Here is a 22,399-nt window from a genome sequence, read left to right on the forward strand (position 1 = left end):
GTTTTGAGGTAATCACCAAGCAGATATTAGGTGGCCGCAAAAGACAGTATCAAATTGGCCAAGCAGTATCCACTGGCCAGACTGCATCCATGTGCCACCCAATTTGATACTGTCTTTTGCGGCCACCTAAACATCTGCTTGGAGATTAGTTTTGAAGCAGGCTGGACTGTTCCACAACTGATAGGGGTGAAAAATCTTCGAATTTTCTGTGTGTTCCTCTTTGTGTTGGAACTAAAGTTTGGCTTTCTTTCAAGGTATACTACTGTAATTCATGGCCATACTTTATCTCAAAATAGTCTTAACAACTTGAAAAAAAATCTGAGAAGTATGATTTCATATGAAAGAAAACTCATTCATGAGTCAACATGATGTGTTTATTTCCATACATCCAGCTATATCATCTATAGGTGTACATCATATTTCCGTGTATTTGTCTGGACACCAAGATAATGCAAGAATTGCACTTTACCTCCAACCAAAAATCAATCAAAACTCTATGTCAACATTCGTATGAGGCTATATACATTAACAGTAAGCATTTTGGTTGTACAAAGTGGACAAAACTCATATCTAGACTTGCTCGAAATTAAGTAAATACAGAAATACAAGTTGGACAATCTCCACACAAGGCTGCATTACTTCTTCCTTACTGGTACTAGTAAAATAATTATGACCAATAAACAGAAAAAAAAGTTTACTTTTAAAGCTACAAATATGATACATTGTATACTATTGTCAAACACCTATACTTAAATACAACCAATCAACCAACTACTTAGTATTCTAAAATTACGGTTGTTTATTCAAATCATTGAAATAAAACAAATACATGTACATACAAGACTACAGTACCGGTCCTTTTAGCAAAATCTTTTACAGCCATAACCCAAAACTACATGGACCAATCACTAAGAATTAAGCATCACATCAATTCCTAAAGATACAACAGGTCTTTAGATTGCCATAGATATTTTAGCATATCACAGATGAAAATTCTTGACATAGTTGTAGATTGTAGCTTAACTCTCTATGTACAATAAAAGTCTGTTTAATTGATAGTACCATAAGATGTTATAAATACTCAAGTGAAGGATTTAACACATTCACCCAAGGGGTCACAAGCAACATAATGTGGTGAACACTGGAAACCTGTCTTTCCTTGTTGAATTATGTCAAATTAGACAAAGAGCACCAAAGGTGGTGATATGGCTAGCAAATCTGGGCATTTTACATAAGATACAAAAACACTTCCCAACAGTCAACTGTGGAAGTTGAAATAAGGATAATGCTGATCAGTAACTCATAATGTCTACTGATATACACAGTCAAGAACTCTCAGTCACACAGTATCAACTGTGTGGCATGACAACGACTAAAAAATACTAAGAGATATTTTCTTGCCTCTCGTTGAAGATATTCATTTGTCACCTATAGTTACAGTTACTGGAGAATTATTTCAGCAGTGACAAGTTTTGAAGGGTAAGAGTACTGACCTCCAAATTTAGTCATCGAAAATTTGGAGGTTAGTACTCTTACACTTCAAAAACTTGTCACTGCTGAAAGAATTTTCTTGCCTCTAGAATGCACTTCCTTTGTAATGATATCTTTTGCATGAGAACAGTAGTTGGAATTTTTCATCGTTCATCAACTTCTATGCCAGAATGTTATTTCTGATCAGTTCCCACCGAGGACGTTCCCCTGCCCCCACCCTTGATGCTGGTTGTCGTCGGGCCGCCTGCGACTGGCTGGGGGGACTCCGAACCCTGACACACCACCCCTGCGGTTGGGAAGGTACCTGTACCTGGGGTTGAAGGGACAAGGAAATTTAAATACAAGTACATGTAATATCATGAAAGTTCATCTGTGTTGGTAGTTACATGTTTAAAGTTAAAACTTTTGGTCCAACACAAAAAGTTCTCTCACCTAGAGCTTTCGACCAGTCACTGGGTCAGTCTACTGAGGAAGACCAGAGTGACTGGTCAAAAGCTGTAGGTGAGGGAACTTTTTGTGTTGGACCAAAAGTTTTAACTTTAAACACAAGTACATGTATGTATTTTTTTATACTTCATGTTGTAATGTCATGGACTTTTTGGTCCACACTACTGTCAACAGAAAAACAATTATATATGTACATAAAGGATAGGGAAAAAATGTTGTGTTAATCAGATTGAAATATTCATATTCCTTGCAGGGATCCACAAAAAGGCCACGGTCGACAGATTTTTCTAGGGTCGGTCAGGAAACAGGTAACACACTATTTTTTTCTTAGGCCTAATATTCCATAAACATAGAATCTCCAAATGTTTCTTTCTTCATTGAATGTTTCTGTCTTTTTAGGTCCATCCTTTTTCTACCCACACCCACGCAAAGGAATAAGATGACTCTGACTTACAAGATCTCTGGTGTGCTGAGGAAGGACCTGCCTCCAAAGTCCTGTGGATACTTGAACATCAGGAAAAAGTACAGATGTCCCACAAAGATTCCCAGTAGGTCAGTCCATCCTCTGTAACAGAAGACAGGCTGGATTTTTCAACATGATATGAAGCTGTCATTGTAAAAGTACAACTTGTACTCATCCAGTGCATACAGTATATAAATACATTTTGTATAACAATGGAAATATGATAGGATAAAGCCTACAACTCCTTGGCCTAATCTTTCTCTGAAGTAGTACGTTCATGCAGTACAAACAAAGGCACTTACCCTCCCCTTAGGATCATATTGAAGCCTACCAGCACCCATGGTAAGTACATGGCCTGCAAAGAAACAAAGTTGCAAAATGTAAGTTTTGTCACTCATACTGGGTATCAACCAAATACAATGTGCATCTTTTCGGAATTGTACAAAGTTGAACTTGACAAAATAGTTTGCAAAGAAACCTATCTGAATTACAGAATGTAGGACACAAAATGCTCTGAGTACTTAAAGTACATCCAATGCTTCATTAAAAAATTATTTCAGAAATCCTTGAAAATGATTACATCATGCATTCAATGATCATATTAGACATGACCAAACGATACCTTGAACTGTGTTCCGAACCAGAAGGATACGATCATGTCCCTGTTCAGCTGGCACCAAACATACAGCACTGCTAGGATCATGGGGTCCATCAGTAGCTGAGGAGATCAAACATACAGGGAGGGATTGGTGTTGAACCTTACAACTTTATTCACTGTAATATAAAATTATTCTTTATCTGTCACAGATAGTCATTATCTTTCTACATTCAACTCATGTTGTACATTCAACAACAGAGAATCTGTTTCTTTTCTTTTCTTTACAAAATGCCTTAACACAACTTTCAATAGTTGACATAGAAGAACAGGCTCTACCTACCATCAATTCTGCCATGAATCCAATGATCTGGTGAGAAGAGTTAAGAAGCCAAAGATGCAGAAATCTTCTGGGACCATTCATTTGGGTGGTTTGAAATCATGACAAACTTACTTAGTACCAGTACCCTAGTCTTTGTTCTGTGCTCCTAAACTTGGGTGTATATTTTATGAGTTATCAATACAAATATACTAGGTATGAATGCAATGACATATCATATCATAGTTTTGAAAAAAGGATACAACAAGACACAGCCATTGGAATATCAGCATGAAGAGATAGTCAGCTGGTCTGCCATCGAAGAGACCTGCAGGACATAGAAGAATGAATGTGTGAAATTTAAAAGACAATGTTCCAACATCATAGACATTTACTGATCAAACTGCAATGTTCTTGACATCTTGTCCTATCTGAAAGTTATGAAAGAAATTGTCACCTTTCTCTATAACTCTAATGACTTACGTACATTCAGTAAATGTTATTTTCGTTTAGAATTAGACAGCACTGGTTATTGTACTTATCCTGATTCAAGATGCTTGTACAGACTAAGTACAAGCATAATGTGAAGCAACTGATAAGGTACAATCTAGAACAATGTCCTGACAAACATAACAAGTCCAATGATGAAGCTTGTATCTACAGACCTGTCTCCAGCCTGGTGGAGTAGTTGTAGAGAAAGTACAGGTTGATGAGATAGTGGAAACCAGTCTGTGGCATCAGGGGGTAGAAGAACAGGGCAGTGACTGGTCTCCAGATCTGTGGACAAAACAAACATGTAACGTTACCATTTATTACCATGCCATATGCTCTGAAGTAACCCCACATCATCAATGGCATTCAAATATATCTTCCACCTGTATACATATCTGTACATATGATATCAGTAAAATCTTTGATGTATTATAATAATAACGTCATTATTCCTTTCCATTTCTGAGTGCTAACTGACAATTTTATGACTTAGTGTGGCCCCTACAATGAAATATGACATATGGCATATTGTCATCAGAATATAAATAACGATAATCTATCATTCCTGTGCCTCAAAGTAAACCAAACCTGTTGTGAATTATGCTGCGGAGGTCCAATTTGGTAGGAATGAAATAATTTGATTTATAATTAATAATTTATGAATAAATAATTAAATTTATTAAGTTAGAATCAACATAAGGAGGGTCTGATCATTTTTTCTAAATCTCAGATTCTGTGTTCATGTAGTTCTACCATCGATACGCAACCGGATTCAGTTCCAGGATTTTACATAACAAACTCTCACGTGTACGTACACTTCCTTAATTGAGCTAGAGCTTCCACAATATATAGCCGTGGCGACTCTTGACTCGGGCTTACATTGCATTACCCTCTGCAAGAGTCGTGGAAAGATCCATTGGCAGAACTGCACATTTCCCGTTGGCTGCTCGATGCTCCGTTTTTGACCCGGTTTTTTGCTGTCCCGAGCTTCCCTACAATATAACTCCACAATTGGCCGGGTTGCCGATGTTCAGATCGGCCTAAATATTCCACAGCGCGACGGGAAAGTACTAAAATAGCTAGTCGGTACATCCGCGCCGCCATTTTGGATATAGTCGGGAATGTCCGCTACCGCCGTCGGGAACGCTCGGTAGCGCCACGATTATCGAAGCGGGACCGAAAACTCTCCGATCATAACCGGAAAGCCTACCGAGCGTTCCCGACGGCGGTAGCGGACATTCCGGACTATATCCAAAATGGCGGCGCGGATGTACCGACTAGCTATTTTAGTACTTTCCCGTCGCGCTGTGGAATATTTAGGCCGATCTGAACATCGGCAACCCGGCCAATTGTGGAGTTATATTGTAGGGAAGCTCGGGACAGCAAAAAACCGGGTCAAAAACGGAGCATCGAGCAGCCAACGGGAAATGTGCAGTTCTGCCAATGGATCTTTCCACGACTCTTGCAGAGGGTAATGCAATGTAAGCCCGAGTCAAGAGTCGCCACGGCTACCACAATATAGTGATACGATGTATGTATAAAATAGGTGATACCACTGTGGCTTACTTATCATATCAACTAGAATGGCATTAAGCCATTTCATAGTTCACTACGAACCACCAGCGTCATTAGGTTCTCACCTGGAAGTGGTAAACCGTCATGTCCCAGTGTAGAATCATGGACATCGCGCTCACCAGCCCGATTCTACCCAGGAGGGGGAGGGCGACGGACAAGGCGAACCAGTACCGCGTTATAAGCGGGATACTGCGGAACCAATCCCCGATATCACTCCCTTCTGCCATCTTCGAACGTCTGACGTGTCTGTCCTGAGAAAAGCAGGTGGAAATTTTCAGAGACAAGTGTAGAAACGGCACGAAATTTTAGACCTGACGTGGCGTAACACAGTGCAACGAAGCTTATTTTCCGGTTTCTCACCGCAGCTAAACATGAAAACCACTACAATAATTATTTTACTCTAGATAAAAGAATTTTACAAATAGTGCAATAAGAATAGTAGATCCTTGCGTGTAGCATTTAATGATTTCATGATTTAGAATAAAAATTGACACTTGTGGTAGTTTTGGTAACTTTTATATATCTTCACCTGTGCGTTTGCCTGCAACTCAATTAGAAATCTCGAACATTAAAACTACGAGAATTTGCGAGATTTCACGAGAAGTCGCCCAAATGCCGCCATTTTACGAATCCCGGAAAGGTTGAACTCATATCAACACAGTTTTCCAACGTCTATGATAATTGTGCGAGGCCTCAATTCGCACCGGAAGCTTAAGAACATATCAAAAACATCAGGTATAATCGCTGAAGTGAGGTGAGATGTTGCGATTGCGAGAAAAATAGGGAAACAACTTGCAGTCCGTGGGATCAACATTTTTCTGTGATGGCCGACTGGGTCCACTGCAACCTTTGCTTTCGCCAACCCGGAGATGGCAAGAAGTTCCATCTGACCAACTGTGGACACATTTACTGTGCCGACTGTGTTGTAACAGGTACTTGATACAATATAGTTATTCTTCAGTTCAACTAGACTCGTTAATTTTTACCGTGGCAATGAGTAGAACCAGGCAAGGAGATACTCTCCAAGCAGAGGTTTGGGGCCGTTTGGGTTTGGGGTTATTTTTGGCGTGTTACACAACAGTTGGGTGAAAAAAATTCCAGTGCAAAAGAGAAACCCCAATAAAAAAAAAGCCTAAAAACACGCCAAAAATAACCCAAACCTCTGCTTGGAGAGTAGGAAGGAGATTCAAGTAGGATCAAAAGCATTTTTTGAACAGCGAAAGAATTCACTGAAATCTGCTTATTTCTTTCCATTCTTGATTGTAGTTGTTTTACTTTGAAATAACAGGTGCCAAAGACAGATGTAAGATGTGTGGCGGCAAGTGCACAACTATCATACTTTCAGCCCAAGTGAGTTTGAAAATCAAATCTTCATTCAGTTTTATAATTAGAGGTTTCACCTTTGATACCTTGATTATGTGTCCAATACACACCCACCCATAAGAATGCTTTTTAAAAATATTTTTATCCTATAAATGCTAATACTATCAATATCACTGTCTAGGATATCATTAATTCAGGGCAATTTTCTCTGCAGATGAAGCCAGATGTTGAGATTTTCTTCACAGACCCGGCAGAACTGGCAAAGAAACAACATAAACAACTACTACAGGTGTGGCCCTAGCCAACTTCTCTCTTAAGATACATTTTGCTATCATTTTGCTAACACCCCTTACCTACATGTTAGCTTAAACCATTCTAGTTTGATAGACTATTTTTGCTTTTGAGGATCTGATAAGAATGATCATTTCAATGTAATATTACTAAACCCATGGAGCTCCATGCTAAACCCACGGCTAATTATCTGGTATGTCTGTTTGATTTCTTTGCAGGTCATCGATTTCCAAAAGAACCACCGTCAGAGACTGACTGCCTACATGAGGGAAAAGGTAGTAAAGTCACTATATTTCATAGCTAATCTGTATTATGACATGGCTTTTACCTTTGCCCAAATTGTGTGTCAAGATATGGTGTATCAACTGGCAAAAGTAATCATTGTACTTTTTTCCAGGATGTGAAGTTTTCAACTGAAATGAAAAAGGTCAAACAGCAGATGGCTCTCCAGGTGCAAGAAATGGAAAGGTACGAGGGAGCAAAGATTATTTGTTATGTCCTTCTAGGGACTGAATGTTTTAACTTTTAAAGCTAATTAAAAGACGCATTTTGTATCATTCTTCTTCTTAGATACTCATTATGCATTTTTCATCAACTTTTACCATAAAATTATTATCATGTGGATAGTAAGCAATGTCATGTGTTGTTTTTTTCAGTGAACTTTTTAAGCGTAAAAATGAAAATGCTGAACTGAGGCACCTTCTAGGTGGAAAGGTACGAAATAAGGCATTTCTCAACAGAGATTATTTCATTTTTTTTACAGGTAATTCCTGTCAGACATCTGTAGTTCCTATAATGTAACATGGTCAAAATGTATGATCTCCAATGGCCATTCCAAAAATAACATTTCAAAAATAATGTATTATGAATCTTTGTTGCAGTATTCCATGGCAGGCAGGCTTTCACAAAGGTACTTCCAGAACTGTCTTCTTATTACTAGTTAAAAAGACTGACATACAGTACTACAAAAAAAGATACAGCATGATAATACAACCATGTCAGTCAGTGTGAATGCAGAAATAGTTCTCCATTGACAAGACTGTATAAAATTGCTGATTTAATTTATCATTACATAAGCTTGTTCTTACTTGCCTAGTCTTTGTGTTTGGTGTTCTTGAAGTCATTTGTACAGACCTGAGACCTGCATATCTTTCATTTTAGGCTTGTGACCTCACCCCACCCAAATATACAACCAAGAAACCATAGTGAGTATAGTTCCCATTGCTGTTTTGCATTTTGTAATTTCTTTATTATTGGGCTAACCAAGGAGGTTAAATACATGTATTAACCTCCTTGGGCTAACAGGCACATTCTTACCATACATGTTAGTTTTAGATATGGTGACTGCCAGTTCATATTGACTAATAGGAAAATGTGTTGCCATGTGATTCATGTTAGGAACCCCCTCTCCCTCCCATGGACCACAAAAGTCTCCCTACACAACTGGAATCAGCAAAAGCTTGCCCTGCACGTAAGTAGAATAATGTAGCTAACAAGATCAGTGTTGTGTTATCATAAAGGGTTTGAAGAAGTTGGCAGTGACTAAGTCATAAAACAAAACATAGAAATTGAAGCCTTTGAAGTTTTGTCAATGTGAAAATGGTGCCAGTAAGACAGCTAAATCATTAAAAAAAGTGACATTTGTGTGATAATGCAGTTTAGAAATGCTTGTAGATGTTCTCTTCAACTGCTGAGAAGCAAATTAACAATATAGGCAGAAATACATTGACTACAGGCTGAAACTGTTTTCAATCCTTTCTTTCAGGCCCAATATGGGTGACTCGCCTCTTTCAGTAAGTTATCCTATTGTCCTTTTATGTTTCTTTCCATTGCATTTCCACAGTTGAAACTGTATAGAATGGAAGTACAACAATGTATATTTGTAGTAGGCAATTCAGTTCCAATGGATACAGCTTTGATCCAAAGCATACATTTTAATGATAACGTGTACAATTATGGGAAACCTTCTGTAACTTGTACATGTATGTGGTTCTCCGACAGGGAAATCGCACACCAACAGGCCCTGCCAGGATCACCATGAGGACACCACCTATTGATGGCAAAATGGGTAAGATCTGGTCCATAAACAAATAGGCCAGCTTTGTAATGAACCATTATTAATTAAGTTTCTACTATGTATACATTGTTAGGCCACAAAATACAAATACCCACAGAATTCATCTAAGTAATAGCAACAGGATTATCAGCACCTTGGACATGCAGGCATGCATAAATAAGAATGTATTTCGAGCTCTGCTAGAAACAAATGTTGCCATGTAATAATGCACAATCCTCCTATCTTCCTTTTATTCCACAGGAACCCCTCCTGTGGTCCCTGGTTTAACCAGAACTCCAACAGGACAAATCATAAGGTGCTGCTACATTTTGAAATAGGTTTGGTAGATAATAGCATATATATTTCTCATTACATTCTTTGTGTACATGTATCTAGTTTTTGATGGATTTTTCTTCAATCCCTTGTATTTTTGGAAGAACTTGCATCTTTTTGGTATAAATTTGTGGGTATTTGAATTCATGAAGATCTAAGGTCACCAATACAGACTTATATGATGCCTTATTTCAAAGCGTTCTGAGTGAATTGTTACTTAATGATTCCAACCCGTGATATGAATGCTTTCATTCCCAACATCATGAACGTGCATGTTACAGGACCATCTCCAACCCAGGCTCCCATGGTGACTCAGGTTCCTCCAGTAGCTCCCAGCAGTGTGCAGGCTCTCCCATGTCCACAGGATCATCTCCCAGGTAAGACTATACATGTGACTAAGTCTGTAACATACATGTTCCCGGCACTAGAGTCAGATAGTAGATATGAACACCCCCAGGTCCAAGTTAATAAATGTTCCATTACAAGATTTGCCAAACCAATGGCAATCTTTTCCCAGTTAACCAATGCAGAATCATTTGACATGGGGCATTCTGACTTACCACAGGTTCCAATATCTGTTGTGGAATCAGGCAGACAGTGGATGCTGCTAAACCTTGTACTCTAGGATTGTGTTAGTGATATAGATTGTTAGGTGTGCTGATTCCTGGGCTTGTGGTGGAAGAGGTTGTATTACTTCTTACACATAGGCTTGTAGCACTCCATTAAAATACTCCATTAAAATACTCCATTAAAATGGGCTATGCTAAGTTACATATACATGTATCAGAGGGGGTGCTACAAGCTATTTTCCTACCTGTAACAAGTTGTTCGCTGTATGGGGAGCATATCGGTGTTTTAAAACATGGTGTTGTTGGTGAACAGAGGTGCAGACAGTAGAATTGCGAGCAGCCTGAGCTTGTTTGCGACTCCCAAGCGCCAGTTACCGTACAACAGTCCCAGCTCCCAACCCACCACTGTACATCAAGGTAAGGACACTCTCTCTAGCACCAACTCTCCAGAACTTTCACCAGCAATATCAAATCTATTATTGTGATAAAGCAAGATGAGGTTTATGTTCTCATTTGAGTTGGCATAGCCTGCAAAGTAGTGTATGATTCTAACAGTTACCAAAGTTGTAGGCTATTAGACTTGCCAAAATTCAAAGGCAGTTCATGTGTTTGCTACCTGTAATGACAAGTCTACATACATCTTTTCCAGGTCAGCCTACTACATACTCGTCAAGTCAGACCCAGAGCAGCCAATGGGACCCAAGCAAAAGAAAGATCCATGTAGGTTTTACATTACATTATGTTGAAGCTATGAATCACATATCATGACATCGAATAGTACATAAAGATGAGCATTAATCTTCAATGTTTTAGTGGAAATTTAAGGCTGTAGCTGACTTTTTCTTCCTTCTTCTTCCAGTTGAGCTACCAGCCAAGATCTTCACATCTTACGCCCAACAGTTATCCGTAAGTCATTGTTTACAAAGACCACATTGTGTTTAAGGTGGTACTACTAGGTAACAGACATGTAGTTGCATTATTCATGGCTGATCGACTTGAATCAACTATAGAGCAAATTTTGTAGAATGCAGTGTACTAGTACATAGTCCTACGTGCAATGCATGTATGTACCAGTAGAGGGCAGTGCTAAACTGAGTAAACTACTAGTTTTCTAGGTGGCCATTGTTACACTGTTGATTGAAAACAATACATTTGTGTCATGCCATTTAACCTACAAAGAATTACTGACAATCAATGTGCTTGATATAGCCTGGCATGCTAAAGGTTTCTTGGTAATTTATTCTTCCATATCATTTATAACACCTATTCTCATGTTCTTTCAGTGCTGGGTCCAAACATGGAACTCCTGCTCTGAGCCAGCCAAAGTGACCATGTCTGGGTGGGGTTACTTCAGGACAACATAAAGAGTTACCTGAAGACATAAAATACAATGCACTGTTGATGTAATATGTTATGTGTGACTTGTTTGTTCATTGGCACTGTCAGGAAATCCTGACATTTCTTTTACTAAAAATGAAAGTACTGTACCCAGTAAGAAAGTTAAATTTCTAGGACAAACAAAATGAAACAAATTTGGAACAAACCAATCAACCTCAGTTCTCAAGATTTGGGGTTGAAAACACTAAGAAAGGGATAGGTTGCATTCTTTGTAACAGTCTGAAAACACAGCAAGTGGTGGACAGTGCAAAACTTTATTTCACTTCAAAACAGCTTAACAAATGGAGCAATACAGTTCCAATTGTTTTATAGACTTTGTATAAGAATATTTACTGTCAAAAAAGATTCAGACTCTCAAAAGATGTATTTACTTGAAGCATATTTTTCTGTTTTTCAGTCAAGCTGTTGCAACAGACCAAAACATGATAAAACATCTTTAAAAACATGAGAAGCTATTTGGTTCTCTGTTCAAAAAAAATTTTGGTATCTACATTATACATCATTAGCCTGTACACTTACTTATCAGTAGAACTGAAAACAATCTCATGTTCAAGTTGAAATGTACATCCACACATCAAGTTCTACTTGACACAATGTATGAACTTGTTTTACCAACATAGAACAAAATTTTGTTACCTATTTTGTAGGAAGAGAAACTATATTTACAAGTTTCATTGATGGACCTAAATTGACATTCAGAAGAATTAAAAAAAATTTCAAAGATGCAAAATTTCAAAGATGTATATTAAGTAAGCTTGTACCATAAAGGATTTCAACGATGTTGTATACAGTTGTAAACATTTGATTTTCTAATAAACATCAATTGCAAGACTATAAAAAAATGTTCTGCAAGATATTCTTTTTCTATGTTACATGGATGTTGGATGGTCTGGTTAAACAAAAAAAATGGTGTTGGTCCATCTTATGATCTGATGGAGTTTGCAAACCATCCAAATCTGATCTCAAGTCCTTGTAGATTAGTGTAAGGCCACACCAATTTAATTTGTGGGTTCTTGGATTCGCATTTTTATCTTATTTGCAAAAAAAAAAGAGAATTTAGGTTCTGAATTATCTACAAAATGCTCATATTTTGGCCCCAATAATGGAAGTCTTTTCTTCCTAATTGTTACAGTTTTTCTATGTATCAATGTGGTGGTTTGATTAAAAGTTAAAAATTCATTGTATAAGTTCAAACCAGCCTTGTATGTTGACTTTATGGCTCCTAACATAGCATTTGGGGCTATCATAAGATGCCTAAGATGCTTGTTTTTATTTTCATTTTTTTTTCATCCTGTCGCTTCATATTTTTTCTGAAAAAAAAAAGTGAGAACCAACAAATTAAATTGGTGTGGCCTAATTCTGGGGATTATTACTAATCTTAAGGAATAACGGTACTCTATGGCATGACTGGTCTAGAGGCTTCCCCCACTGAGGTCATCATCATCATCATCATCATCGTCTACTTGAAAGCCTGGAGGAGGCTGTGTCTGCCGAGTCTTCTCAGCCAGCTTCTTCCTCATGTCTCTCACCTCCTTCATCAGCTCCTGCTCTCTTCTCTCAAACGTCTGACGTCCGCGGTCCAAGGAAACTAAAAGATGGGATATACGTGATATTGAAAAATAATCTCTGTTTTAATAATATTAAGTTTTTGTCTCTACATGTATGTTTAATGCACTAAGTGTTCTGTTGTAGCTTGTAATTAGATCATTGAATAGTTAGGAAGACAAAATGTTATCAATGATCAGAAACTACATGTAGTACAAAATGTAATGAATTTTTTTGGCAATTGCAAAGAGATATTTTAAGAATTTTACTGAGAATTGAAGTTTGTGGGTAAGATGCCACGGTCAAAATATAGATACATTTTGTACACATGTACAAGTAGCTTTAGCTACAGAGTAACCTCTATTGGAGCAGCTCATACTAGGACATTAAATGGGAAAATATTGAGAAAAGAACATTATAAATTGACTTACACTGTGAGGATGCTTCTGATCCAGACCCTGAGTTGTTCAGACACCTGTTCTCTGTAGTATTCCCTCCCACCTGACCACCATCTGGCCTTCCCTTGTCCCTCAAGTCTCGCAACCTCTCTAGACAAGTAGAGTCAATTGGCACACGCATTATTAACAAGTTATAATTTCTTGGTACTGATTATTATACAATTTTGATTTACCTCTGCATACTACGTCGGCAGAACGTACTGCGCCTGCGCAAAACCCCTTTTTTACGGTTTTCGTTGGATTTTTGGTAAACGTTGCATCAGAATTTTGCCTGTTGCTGAGGCAACATTTTTTCCGACTTATATTTGGAAACTACAGTCGGAGTGTTAACCTTATATACGCGAATACTACCTTATATGAGACATTCTCCCAAAGTGCTAAGCACAATACATTACGGATTTCGCGCAGGTGAATTACGTTCTGCCAAGGACGTTCTACACAGAGAATGTCCTTGGTCATGGCGATATGCTCCTCTGCATTGATTATGGATGACTCTAAATATTACACACACATCTGCACTGCATACTAGTCCTTACCAAAGGACGACTCATCCTGTCTGAGCTGTTCTGTTAGCTGCTGCTCCTCCCCCTGCTCCCCCCTCAGTAGGTCCATCCTCCTCTGCTCCCCCTCCAGCCCTATTCTCCTCTGATCTTGGAGATTTGCCCTCCCAGCAGCTTCCTCCTGAAGCTACAGGTTACATTCAGGTCACGCCATCTTCATCATTCAATTGTTAGGCCACATCAATTGAATTTGTTGGTTATAGGATTTGCCTCTTCGTTTTTTTCTGGTTCTGAATCAACTCAAATATGCTCATATTTTGCCCCCCAACAGTTGAGGAAAGTCCTTTTCTTTCTGGTTATTATAGTTTTTCCATCCAGCAATGCAGTGGTTTGATTAAAAGTTCAAAATTCATTGTTTAAATATTAACCCAGCCTTTTGTGTTGACTTAATTGCTCCTATCGGCGCATTTTGGGCTATAATAGGATGCCTACACCTGTTTTTATTTTTTTTCTCGCCCTGTCGCTTCATACTTTTTCTGAAAAAAATCTGAGAACCAACAAATTAAATTGGTGTGGCCTTACAGTTTAGAAAATTGCCATCAAGGGAAGTGAGCACTGCCATTACTAAGGACTGGTAACATCCAAAGTTCCCAGTTGCAGTGACAGGCAGGGCCAATGTGAGAAAAGTTTTTTATGGCTCCCCAACCTTGTGTTTGTCAATCATTCATTCAGTAGGTGATGGCTTTAGCTTTCCTGAAATTTACTGTAATGTGCAGTAAACTGTTGAAAAATGTAAAAAATTTTAAAAAGTTTTTGAATTTTTCAATCCTTAAATTGCAGTCATGAGATCAATCAAAAAAGTAGGAAATGGCTTTAGCTTTCCTGAAATTTACTGTTATGTACAGTAAATTTTGTACAGTAAATTTACTGTAATGTACAGTAAACTGTTGAAAAACGTACAAGTTTTTGAACCTCTAAATTACAGTCATGAGATCAATTATGTCTATCACTCTTTGAGTTTTACTGTTGCCAGCACAAAGTTCATGCATGGCTGAATCCATTAGGAGAACGTGTCAAACACGTCTAGACATTTGAAGGAAGTAAAATCCTGAGGGAAGACTCTGAGGAACCCAACGATTTGTTTCTTGCTGCCATTAGCATGCCTGTGCCGAGCAAGGTTAATCTTCTAGGTGTCAATGCAAGGCTTAAAGCGAGTTTCTAAATGTTACTTCCACTGGGATATTCGCAAAGGGCTTACACAGTGAGAGTACATTGGCAGGACCACCACCCCTAAGGCCACATCAGTAAGATAAGTGTACCGACTTTAACAGCCACAAAGTCTGCCTACAACCCCAAATGAATTACCTTTCCAAATACAGCAGTACATGCAGTATCTGTATGGACAGGCATGGCAGATCACCAAAAAAGATATACATGTACCTGGCAGCTACAGACAGTGACAAAAAACTCACTTGGAAGTCTTTGAAGAAATGATGGTGTGGTTTTGACAGTCACAATATGTGCACCATCATATGGGATTACAGTGGCAGCCAGTTAATTGCAAAACGCTTATAAGAAAAAGTCTGCTAATTGAAAAGAATTGTGAAAACCCAAACTGTTTCCCATTGACACCATTGTTTATCGCGCCCCTTATTTGAAAAGCCAATGCCGGCTAATTGAAAAAAAATTGTCAAGTTGCAACACATTTGCAACCAAAAACATGCCAAACAAATCACCAAAATCGGCGGAAAATTTCTTATACATGTATAATACAAAATGCTACAAATGTATGTGGACATACCTGTTTATTCTCTAGCTCCTTCATAAGCTGGTGTACCTCTTCTTCTACATGTCTGTTGGCTGCATTCATCTTTGCAAGCTGTGCAGAAATACAACATCTTAATTCACCTTTACCATGATAGCATTGAAATACAAGTGCTCTTGTAGATTCTGAAGCAACTTTTACCATTCCTAAAAATTACTGGTTTGCAGGAAGAGATTCAGTATTATCTCTGATTCTCAACTTTAATTGCTTGTCTGCAGCCTAAAAATTGCTTTTAAAAAAAGGCTTTTTGGTGCATCTCCAGTGATGTACCTGTAACATGCGGATCTCCCTGTCCAAGTCATCCAGCTGCTGTCTGTGCTCCACCCTCAGGTCCATCTGTGTGTCCACATTCTGCTGCTCAGCACGAGCCAGGCCACGCTCTACCTCCTACAGTACAACACATCAACTCTCAACAACCCACAACACACTACTTGAAAGGAGCTGCCAATCATATTTAGCAACTTTATGATAAGCTGTTGATGCAGTTTTTTTTTCAAAAGTTCAATCTACAATTTGGTGCATAGGGGGGAAACCATCTCCAGCTCAATAGCCCTTGGGCCACACAGTATGGTAGTGCAATCACCACAGCATGTACTGGTAGTGGTGTGTGTTTAACTCCCATACTCTTCCCCAAATGCTGAGTGTTTAGCAGAGAAAGCAGTAAGTACTATTTTTAAAGTCTTTGGTATGACTAGGCCAGGGATCAAACCCACAACTAACTGAATGCAAGACAAACAATCTACCCACTAGGCCATTGCATCAGTTTGTTGCAATATCACAACCTATCATTGTTGCCCTGAAGAAGGCGACAGACAGTCACCAAAATGTCAGACATGAAAACACCCACTGTTGTTAAAACAAAGACAGTCTATGACCTCCCCTGACACACCAGACACAGCAGTGCCCCTCACCCTCCTGATGATCTGTTCCCTCTCCCTCTCCAACACCCCTATCCTCTGCTGTATCCTGTCCTCCAGGTCCTGCTGTCTCCTGTGTGCGTCCATGTCGGCACGGCGCAGGAACGATGCCGCCACCTCGTCACGGGCCAGCTCCTGCAACAGTTGCTTGTCATTTTAACTAGAAAGGTGACATTTGGAAAGCAACTGCATAATGTTTACCTTCGCATATGGTCAGTGCTCTGTTAATTCTTACTCAAACACATTCAAATATCTGGTGACACAGGAGTCTAAATCCCTCCTGCTATAAAATGATTTAACAATGTGATGTAACCCAATTCTAGTCACCATGGTGACAGCCATCTGGTTCAGGTCATTGACCTTATTTGGAAGGGAAGAAGAGGAAACAGAGCAAAAACAATATGTTTTCCTTCGGTAAACATAATAAAAATGGGGGAAAACTGGGCATTTTTACTCTCTAACATCAATATCATCAGGAAGTAAAGTGAAAATAATCACTAGTGAAATCGCTAACCTTTAAAAGCTCAGTCATTATTCATTCAACTTGCAAAGGTCACCATCTCTTTTAGATGATACATGGCATGCTTTCTCAAAATGTAACACAGGATGCCGCTTGATAACATTACTACGGAAGCATGAGCAATTTTATGCAATCTCAAAGGCTGTCATTCAAGTGACCTCAGTCAGTGAATGTCTGTGGTACTGTTTTAGGTACATCAATCGGCCACAATTTTTTTTCATGTCTGCTTATGAATTTGTGTCTACAAAGGGAAAACAAACTGTACCTGCTCAAACAGCCCTCTCTGAGCATGCAGCTCCATATTCTTCACTTCCACATCATCTATGGCTGCATGTGTCTCCTGCTCCCTTAGTCGCACCTACAAACAAACAAACAAAAAAATAAACAAACAAACATGTTTCAAGCACATTCAATAACCGTCCAGTCAACAGAGACTGGTAAAAATATCTTGAAAATTGAACCATACATATTCGAAATTGAGTTTGGGCCTATTTTACAAACTGTACATATCTACATTTGTATAGTAGGACATTAATATTTTACAAGTCCTTAATTAGCTGGTAACAAAGTTATATATTAAGTACAATTGATTAATCATATGGATGCTGCCACACCTTTCTCTCAATCTCATCATCCAGTCGTTTCAGCTCAGTCTCCTTCTGCCTCTGTTGGTGCTCCATGAAGCGCCGCCTAGCGGCATCGAGTAACTGCAGCTCCTTGACCCGCAACTCTCTTCTCATGGCGGCGAGCCTGGGGTGAAAAAGATTTCCATTTTTATCGAATAGTCTGGAAATAAAAAGTGGTAGGTTCCCAGCAAAGGGATTAAAGTGCCGTGTTTCAGATCCTTGTATCCATAGATAACAAGTACTGCAAATGACAGTGTGTGGTACATGTATGTAGTATGAGTGACTAAATTGCAATATTGCAATGGAGCAAAAAAATGTTGTGTTCTTCCCTTAAAATGAAGCAAAGGAAAACAACGGTAATAGCTTGTATGCAATCAAAAAAGGGTGACATCAAATGAAAGATGACGCGATTCTCTTTGGAAAGATGTGACTACCTCTAGTGATTTATAAAGGAACTGCAGAATAGGTTTGTGAATGATACCCCTCAGTCCCAGCCCTCCTGTGGTTTTGGATCTGACCTGGGCTGGTGTGTTGTATTACCTCCATGAAAAATTTTTTTTGGTGTGTCTGTCTGTGTGTCTGTCTGTGAGTGTTTCCGCACATTTGTAGCAAGCATGTCAAGGTCAAATATGGGCTTCCTGGTGGATATATTGCCAAAGCATAGGAATAACACACGCAAAATATTGTAATTTGAGTTTAGAAAACCATAAATTAAACTAGATTATGTTCCATAATCAATGAGACGATTCCCCCGGCCCCAAAAGCATGAACTTTTTAATGGAGGTATGAAATCTCTGAATTCTTGTTTTACCTGACCCGCTGGGCTGTGAGTTTCTGCTCCTCGTCTGCGATGACTCTCCTCCTGGTCTCCTCTGCCTCCTCCAGTAGCTCCTGCTGTCTGTACCACGCCTCCTCCTGCTGTCTCTTTCTCTCCGTCTCTCTCTTCAACTCTTCTGTCACTTGTCTACCATCAACATTACAAAACAAAAACTCTCAGCAATGGGAATATAAAAACTGAGTGTGAAAAAAAATTGAGTAGGCTAAGGTATGTGTTCGATGTAACAAACTAATCACTAACTTCAGCATGTCTTAGCAGTGTTAGAAATACCCATCTGCAGTCTCCATTTTGCAGAGATATTTTCAATATTGTAGAAGAGAAGTCAAGCAACCGGCAATTTTGCAGACTGAAAAATCAGGCTAGGGTTTCAATGGTGTTTAAGAGCTTTTGTGTTTACTACAGACACTATACAAGTAATTTTGTATGCATTTGTCAAAGTGCATGTAAAAAGTTTACCACCGTGCAATTTTGCATATGCCATGGGTTTAGATCTGGACTTTTAAGTGTGTATTTGCAGAAAGTATTTCCGAATTGCAGAAAATTTTGACATTCCTGCAACATTGCAGAACACTGAAAAAAATGTTTCTACCACTGCGCAGTAAAAACGATGTGGCCATACCAAGGCAGCTAAATAAGACAAGGATAACGTCACTGCTTGAGAAATCAGAAAGTCAATGCTCTTTACTCACCTTTCCTGCAGGTACTGGAGTTCTTCTTCTCTGATTCTCTCCCTCTCCTTAACCTGGGGACACAAATCATGGGTGACAGGTGAGAGCCTAGCAGGTCAAACTGTAATGTTACGTGCGGATGGTGTATTGATCCAAACTAACACCTAACCCATCCACAGGACCTTAGTTCCAGTGAGGTAAAACTGATACGATACATGAATGTTGCAGCTACAACTTATAAAGATCATGTTTGAGACAACAGATTCTTTAACACTTGCACTTGAATTTAGCTTTTACCCAAAGCCTTCCATCCATTCGAATTAGTATCTCCACTTTTTGCACATATTGCTGCTAGGTAGGAATGTCTTGATTTTCTTATATTATGTATTGTAGTACTGTACTTTGTAACCAGTTACAATATGTTATCTTTATTTCAGGTCTGTCTTGTATTTATTGTAGATTTCTTTATTTGATGTTTGTATCCACGTTTGTATTTGTGGGTTATCTGATACCAGTCATGACTGCCTTGATAACCTGTGTATTGATCTGTTGTCATTGCCAATAAAGAAAGAAAGAAAGAAAGAAGGAACAATGATTACCGCTGACTGATAATCAACCAAAATATTTTCATGAGTAGAATACTTTTAGCAAGTGTTCTTTCTTCATTCATGAATAGCAGATGCTTGAATGAGTCAAACCTAAAAACTGTCTACTGCCTGATGCATGAAACTTTAATGACTGGAAACACAGTATGTGCTGACCATGACGGCATGGCTGGCATTACCTGGTAGTCCACTATGAAGGTGGGATATTTGTTGAAGATGGGATACTGTCTGGCATTACCTGGTAGTCCACTATGAATGTGGGATATTTGTTGAAGATGGGATACTGCCCCCGGGTCAGTGGCTGGAAGTCCTCCATCACCCGGCGGGGATGGATGTCCTCCGGGGTCGTCTCCTGGAGCCGGTACGCTTCCCTAATCACCGCGCCGATGTCAATGGCATTCCGATGGTGGAAGAAGTACTGCGAGGAAACGGCTCAAAATTCATTTTTGGGAATAGGTGTACTGGTGCACTCGACCCAAGAAATTGGGTGCATACATTTTTTTTAGTGCAAGATAAAACAAATGTCAGTAAAAACTAGTTATGTTTCATTTCTAAAGAAAAGTACTTTAACAATGATTTTATCATTTTTCTGACACTTAGACTGAATACTACTATATATTTAACATTTTTCTTTAACTTACATTTAACTTACATACATATACCTACAAAAACATTTGAAAAATATCAGAAAAAAATTGGGTGTACAGCTCCAAATTTAGGTGCACATGCACCCAGTATTTCAAGCCCTGCCATGTAATAGGCAAAGAGGATTGGATACAAAGATTCTTATTCCCATCAAGAAGTACTGTGAGGATATGGACAGAATTGTCAATTTGGAAAATGGTCTGATTGCCCATGTCATGGGGGTAAAAGGAGTGGAGAAAGAGGTCCTTATTCCCATCACAATAACTACATGTAACTTGCTAAATCAGAGACCATGAAAATCAAATTGACATTCCATAAAATACTCCATAAAAGTACTTTAGGGCAACGTACATACAAGACAGTGGTAGAAAAACTTTTTTTCTGTGTTCTACTTTCTGCAAATACACACTTAAAAGTCTGGCTTTAAACCCATGGCATAATTGCATGTTGTCAAACATGTGATTTTACATGCAATTTGAAAAATACATGTGCACTTGTATATTACAGAGACACTAGTAAACACAAAAGCTCTTAAAAACCATTGAACCCCTTTCCTGATTTTTTCAGTCTACAAAATTGTAGGTTGCTTGATTTTTGTTCTGCAGTATTGAAAATGTCTCTGCAAAATACAGACTGCAGATGGGCATTTCTAACATTGTAAGAGCAAGTGATACTGTAATTCCTGATTTTTTCACTGTACTGTTATGTTCACTGTTTTCATTGTCACTTCTGTACAGTGAACTTATCATTTACAGTTAACAAATAATTCCTGGACTTTCTCTTTCCTGCACCTGTCGCCAACGTGAACATATAGTTCGTGAACATGTCCATTTTTCTCAGACCGTGAACTTTTGCTACAGTGAACATAAAGTGAATTACATGTTTGTACCTCAAAGTCACCAACATCGGTGCACTTTGTGAGTGGCCCCCGTGCTGAGATGGCATAGGCAGCCACACACAGGAGCAGGAAGGACGGGTGGTTGGAGAAGACATTGTCAAACAACTTCAGCCACTCGTCCTTGGTTAAGACCTCTGAGAACAGGGTTTCCAACAGTGGCCATGCATATGTCTGTGGGTAAAGGGCATTAGTTTAAGAAATACATATGAATCATGAGATAAAGCATTGTGACAATAATCTGACCAAGAGAAACAACAATTTTACCATATATCATTCATATGTCAAACTTGTATAGTTTCAAATCAGTTGTAGCAACATATACTAGTATCAAGAAATTGTGTGAGGAAAATTTATAGTTAGAATCACTTCAATTTCAGCACCAAGGTCAATATCAACACAACTGTGTGTTATTACATGTATGTTTACCGAAGGAAAGCATAATGTTTTTGCTCTGTTTCTTCTTCTTTTCCAAACAAATAAGGTCAATGACCTGAACCAGTCGTCTGTCACCATGGAAACTAGAGTTGGGTTACATCATGTTGCAATTTTATAGCAGGAGGGATTTAGCCTCCTGTCACCATATATATGAATGTGTTTGAGTAAGAATTAACAGAGCAGTAACGTGAATGACCTGTGCAGTGATGTTATAGTTGATGAGATGTTGGAGGAGGTGTTTGTCGTGATAGGCCAGTAGATTCTCCACCATGTTCAGCACATTGATGGGAGGGTTGGGGAAATACTCAAACCACTGCTGGCACCAGTTTACTGCAACAGAGTAAAACATACCTAGCTGCATCTCAACATTTGCTTTCAAATAAATGTTTATCAAAGGAATACATATTGTTTTTGCTCTGTTTCTTCTTCCATTCCAAACACTGACCTCTGACCTGGTCAATGACCTTAAACAAGACCATCTCTCACCATGGCAACTGGTGTTGGGTTACATCATGTTGCAGTTTTATAGCAGGAGGGATTTAGACTCCTGTCACATATATGTGAATG

The 22,399-nt window shown here is 38.8% G+C and overlaps 3 protein-coding genes and 1 long non-coding RNA gene across 4 annotated transcripts in view; 2 read left to right on the forward strand and 2 right to left on the reverse strand.

Moving 5' to 3' along the window:
• Nucleotides 1–355: 355 nt before the first annotated feature.
• On the reverse strand, nt 356–5,755 carry LOC109473961 (derlin-1-like). The gene is made up of 8 exons (XM_019774150.1): nt 5,448–5,755; nt 3,981–4,092; nt 3,579–3,643; nt 3,340–3,366; nt 3,024–3,119; nt 2,704–2,756; nt 2,393–2,503; nt 356–1,801 (listed from the first exon to the last, which is right to left on the reverse strand). The coding sequence occupies exons 1-8, from the start codon at nt 5,607–5,609 to the stop codon at nt 1,675–1,677; spliced, it is 753 nt and encodes a 250-aa protein (XP_019629709.1). The 5' UTR covers nt 5,610–5,755; the 3' UTR covers nt 356–1,674.
• Nucleotides 5,756–5,981: 226 nt separating this feature from the next.
• On the forward strand, nt 5,982–10,532 carry LOC109473407 (probable E3 SUMO-protein ligase RNF212). The gene is made up of 15 exons (XM_019773267.1): nt 5,982–6,314; nt 6,671–6,732; nt 6,920–6,994; nt 7,215–7,271; nt 7,394–7,464; nt 7,653–7,710; nt 7,878–7,906; nt 8,158–8,201; nt 8,395–8,467; nt 8,762–8,789; nt 8,998–9,064; nt 9,314–9,368; nt 9,667–9,762; nt 10,268–10,371; nt 10,510–10,532. Exons 1-15 carry the CDS (start codon nt 6,206–6,208, stop codon nt 10,530–10,532), a joined length of 951 nt encoding a protein of 316 aa, XP_019628826.1. The 5' UTR covers nt 5,982–6,205.
• Nucleotides 10,533–10,605: 73 nt separating this feature from the next.
• LOC109473467 lies at nt 10,606–11,492 on the forward strand. Its single transcript, XR_002140417.1, has 3 exons — nt 10,606–10,674; nt 10,814–10,860; nt 11,238–11,492. It is a non-coding gene; the product is annotated as an uncharacterized LOC109473467 (long non-coding RNA).
• A 1,257-nt stretch (nt 11,493–12,749) lies between these two features.
• Nucleotides 12,750–22,399, reverse strand: part of LOC109473408 (TBC1 domain family member 31-like) — a 33,774-nt gene continuing 24,124 nt past the window's right edge. Inside the window, exons 13-25 of the mRNA XM_019773268.1 lie at nt 22,029–22,162; nt 21,389–21,568; nt 20,093–20,272; nt 19,271–19,323; nt 18,555–18,707; nt 17,732–17,867; nt 17,383–17,475; nt 16,592–16,732; nt 15,951–16,067; nt 15,657–15,734; nt 13,892–14,042; nt 13,329–13,445; nt 12,750–12,940 (exon numbers count right to left, since the gene is read on the reverse strand). Of these exons, the coding sequence (XP_019628827.1) occupies nt 12,765–12,940; nt 13,329–13,445; nt 13,892–14,042; nt 15,657–15,734; nt 15,951–16,067; nt 16,592–16,732; nt 17,383–17,475; nt 17,732–17,867; nt 18,555–18,707; nt 19,271–19,323; nt 20,093–20,272; nt 21,389–21,568; nt 22,029–22,162 (1,709 nt within the window). The 3' untranslated portion in view covers nt 12,750–12,764. The remainder of the gene's footprint in view (nt 12,941–13,328; nt 13,446–13,891; nt 14,043–15,656; nt 15,735–15,950; nt 16,068–16,591; nt 16,733–17,382; nt 17,476–17,731; nt 17,868–18,554; nt 18,708–19,270; nt 19,324–20,092; nt 20,273–21,388; nt 21,569–22,028; nt 22,163–22,399) is intronic.

This window comes from Branchiostoma belcheri, unplaced genomic scaffold (genome assembly GCF_001625305.1).
Source record: "Branchiostoma belcheri isolate BF01 breed outbred unplaced genomic scaffold, Haploidv18h27 scaffold3, whole genome shotgun sequence".
Classification (NCBI taxonomy): domain Eukaryota; kingdom Metazoa; phylum Chordata; class Leptocardii; order Amphioxiformes; family Branchiostomatidae; genus Branchiostoma; species Branchiostoma belcheri.

Coding starts and splice junctions, on each gene's coding strand:
- LOC109473407 (XM_019773267.1), top strand. CDS start 6,206: ATGGCCGACTGGGTCCACTGCAACCTTTGCTTTCGCCAACCCGGAGAT. Junction 6,315..6,670: donor TGCCGACTGTGTTGTAACAG/GTACTTGATACA, acceptor TTGAAATAACAG/GTGCCAAAGACAGATGTAAG. Junction 10,372..10,509: donor ACCCACCACTGTACATCAAG/GTAAGGACACTC, acceptor TGATTCTAACAG/TTACCAAAGTTGTAGGCTAT.
- LOC109473961 (XM_019774150.1), bottom strand. CDS start 5,609: ATGGCAGAAGGGAGTGATATCGGGGATTGGTTCCGCAGTATCCCGCTT. Junction 3,644..3,980: donor CTCCACCAGGCTGGAGACAG/GTCTGTAGATAC, acceptor TATGTCCTGCAG/GTCTCTTCGATGGCAGACCA. Junction 1,802..2,392: donor CTCAGCACACCAGAGATCTT/GTAAGTCAGAGT, acceptor CTTCAACCCCAG/GTACAGGTACCTTCCCAACC.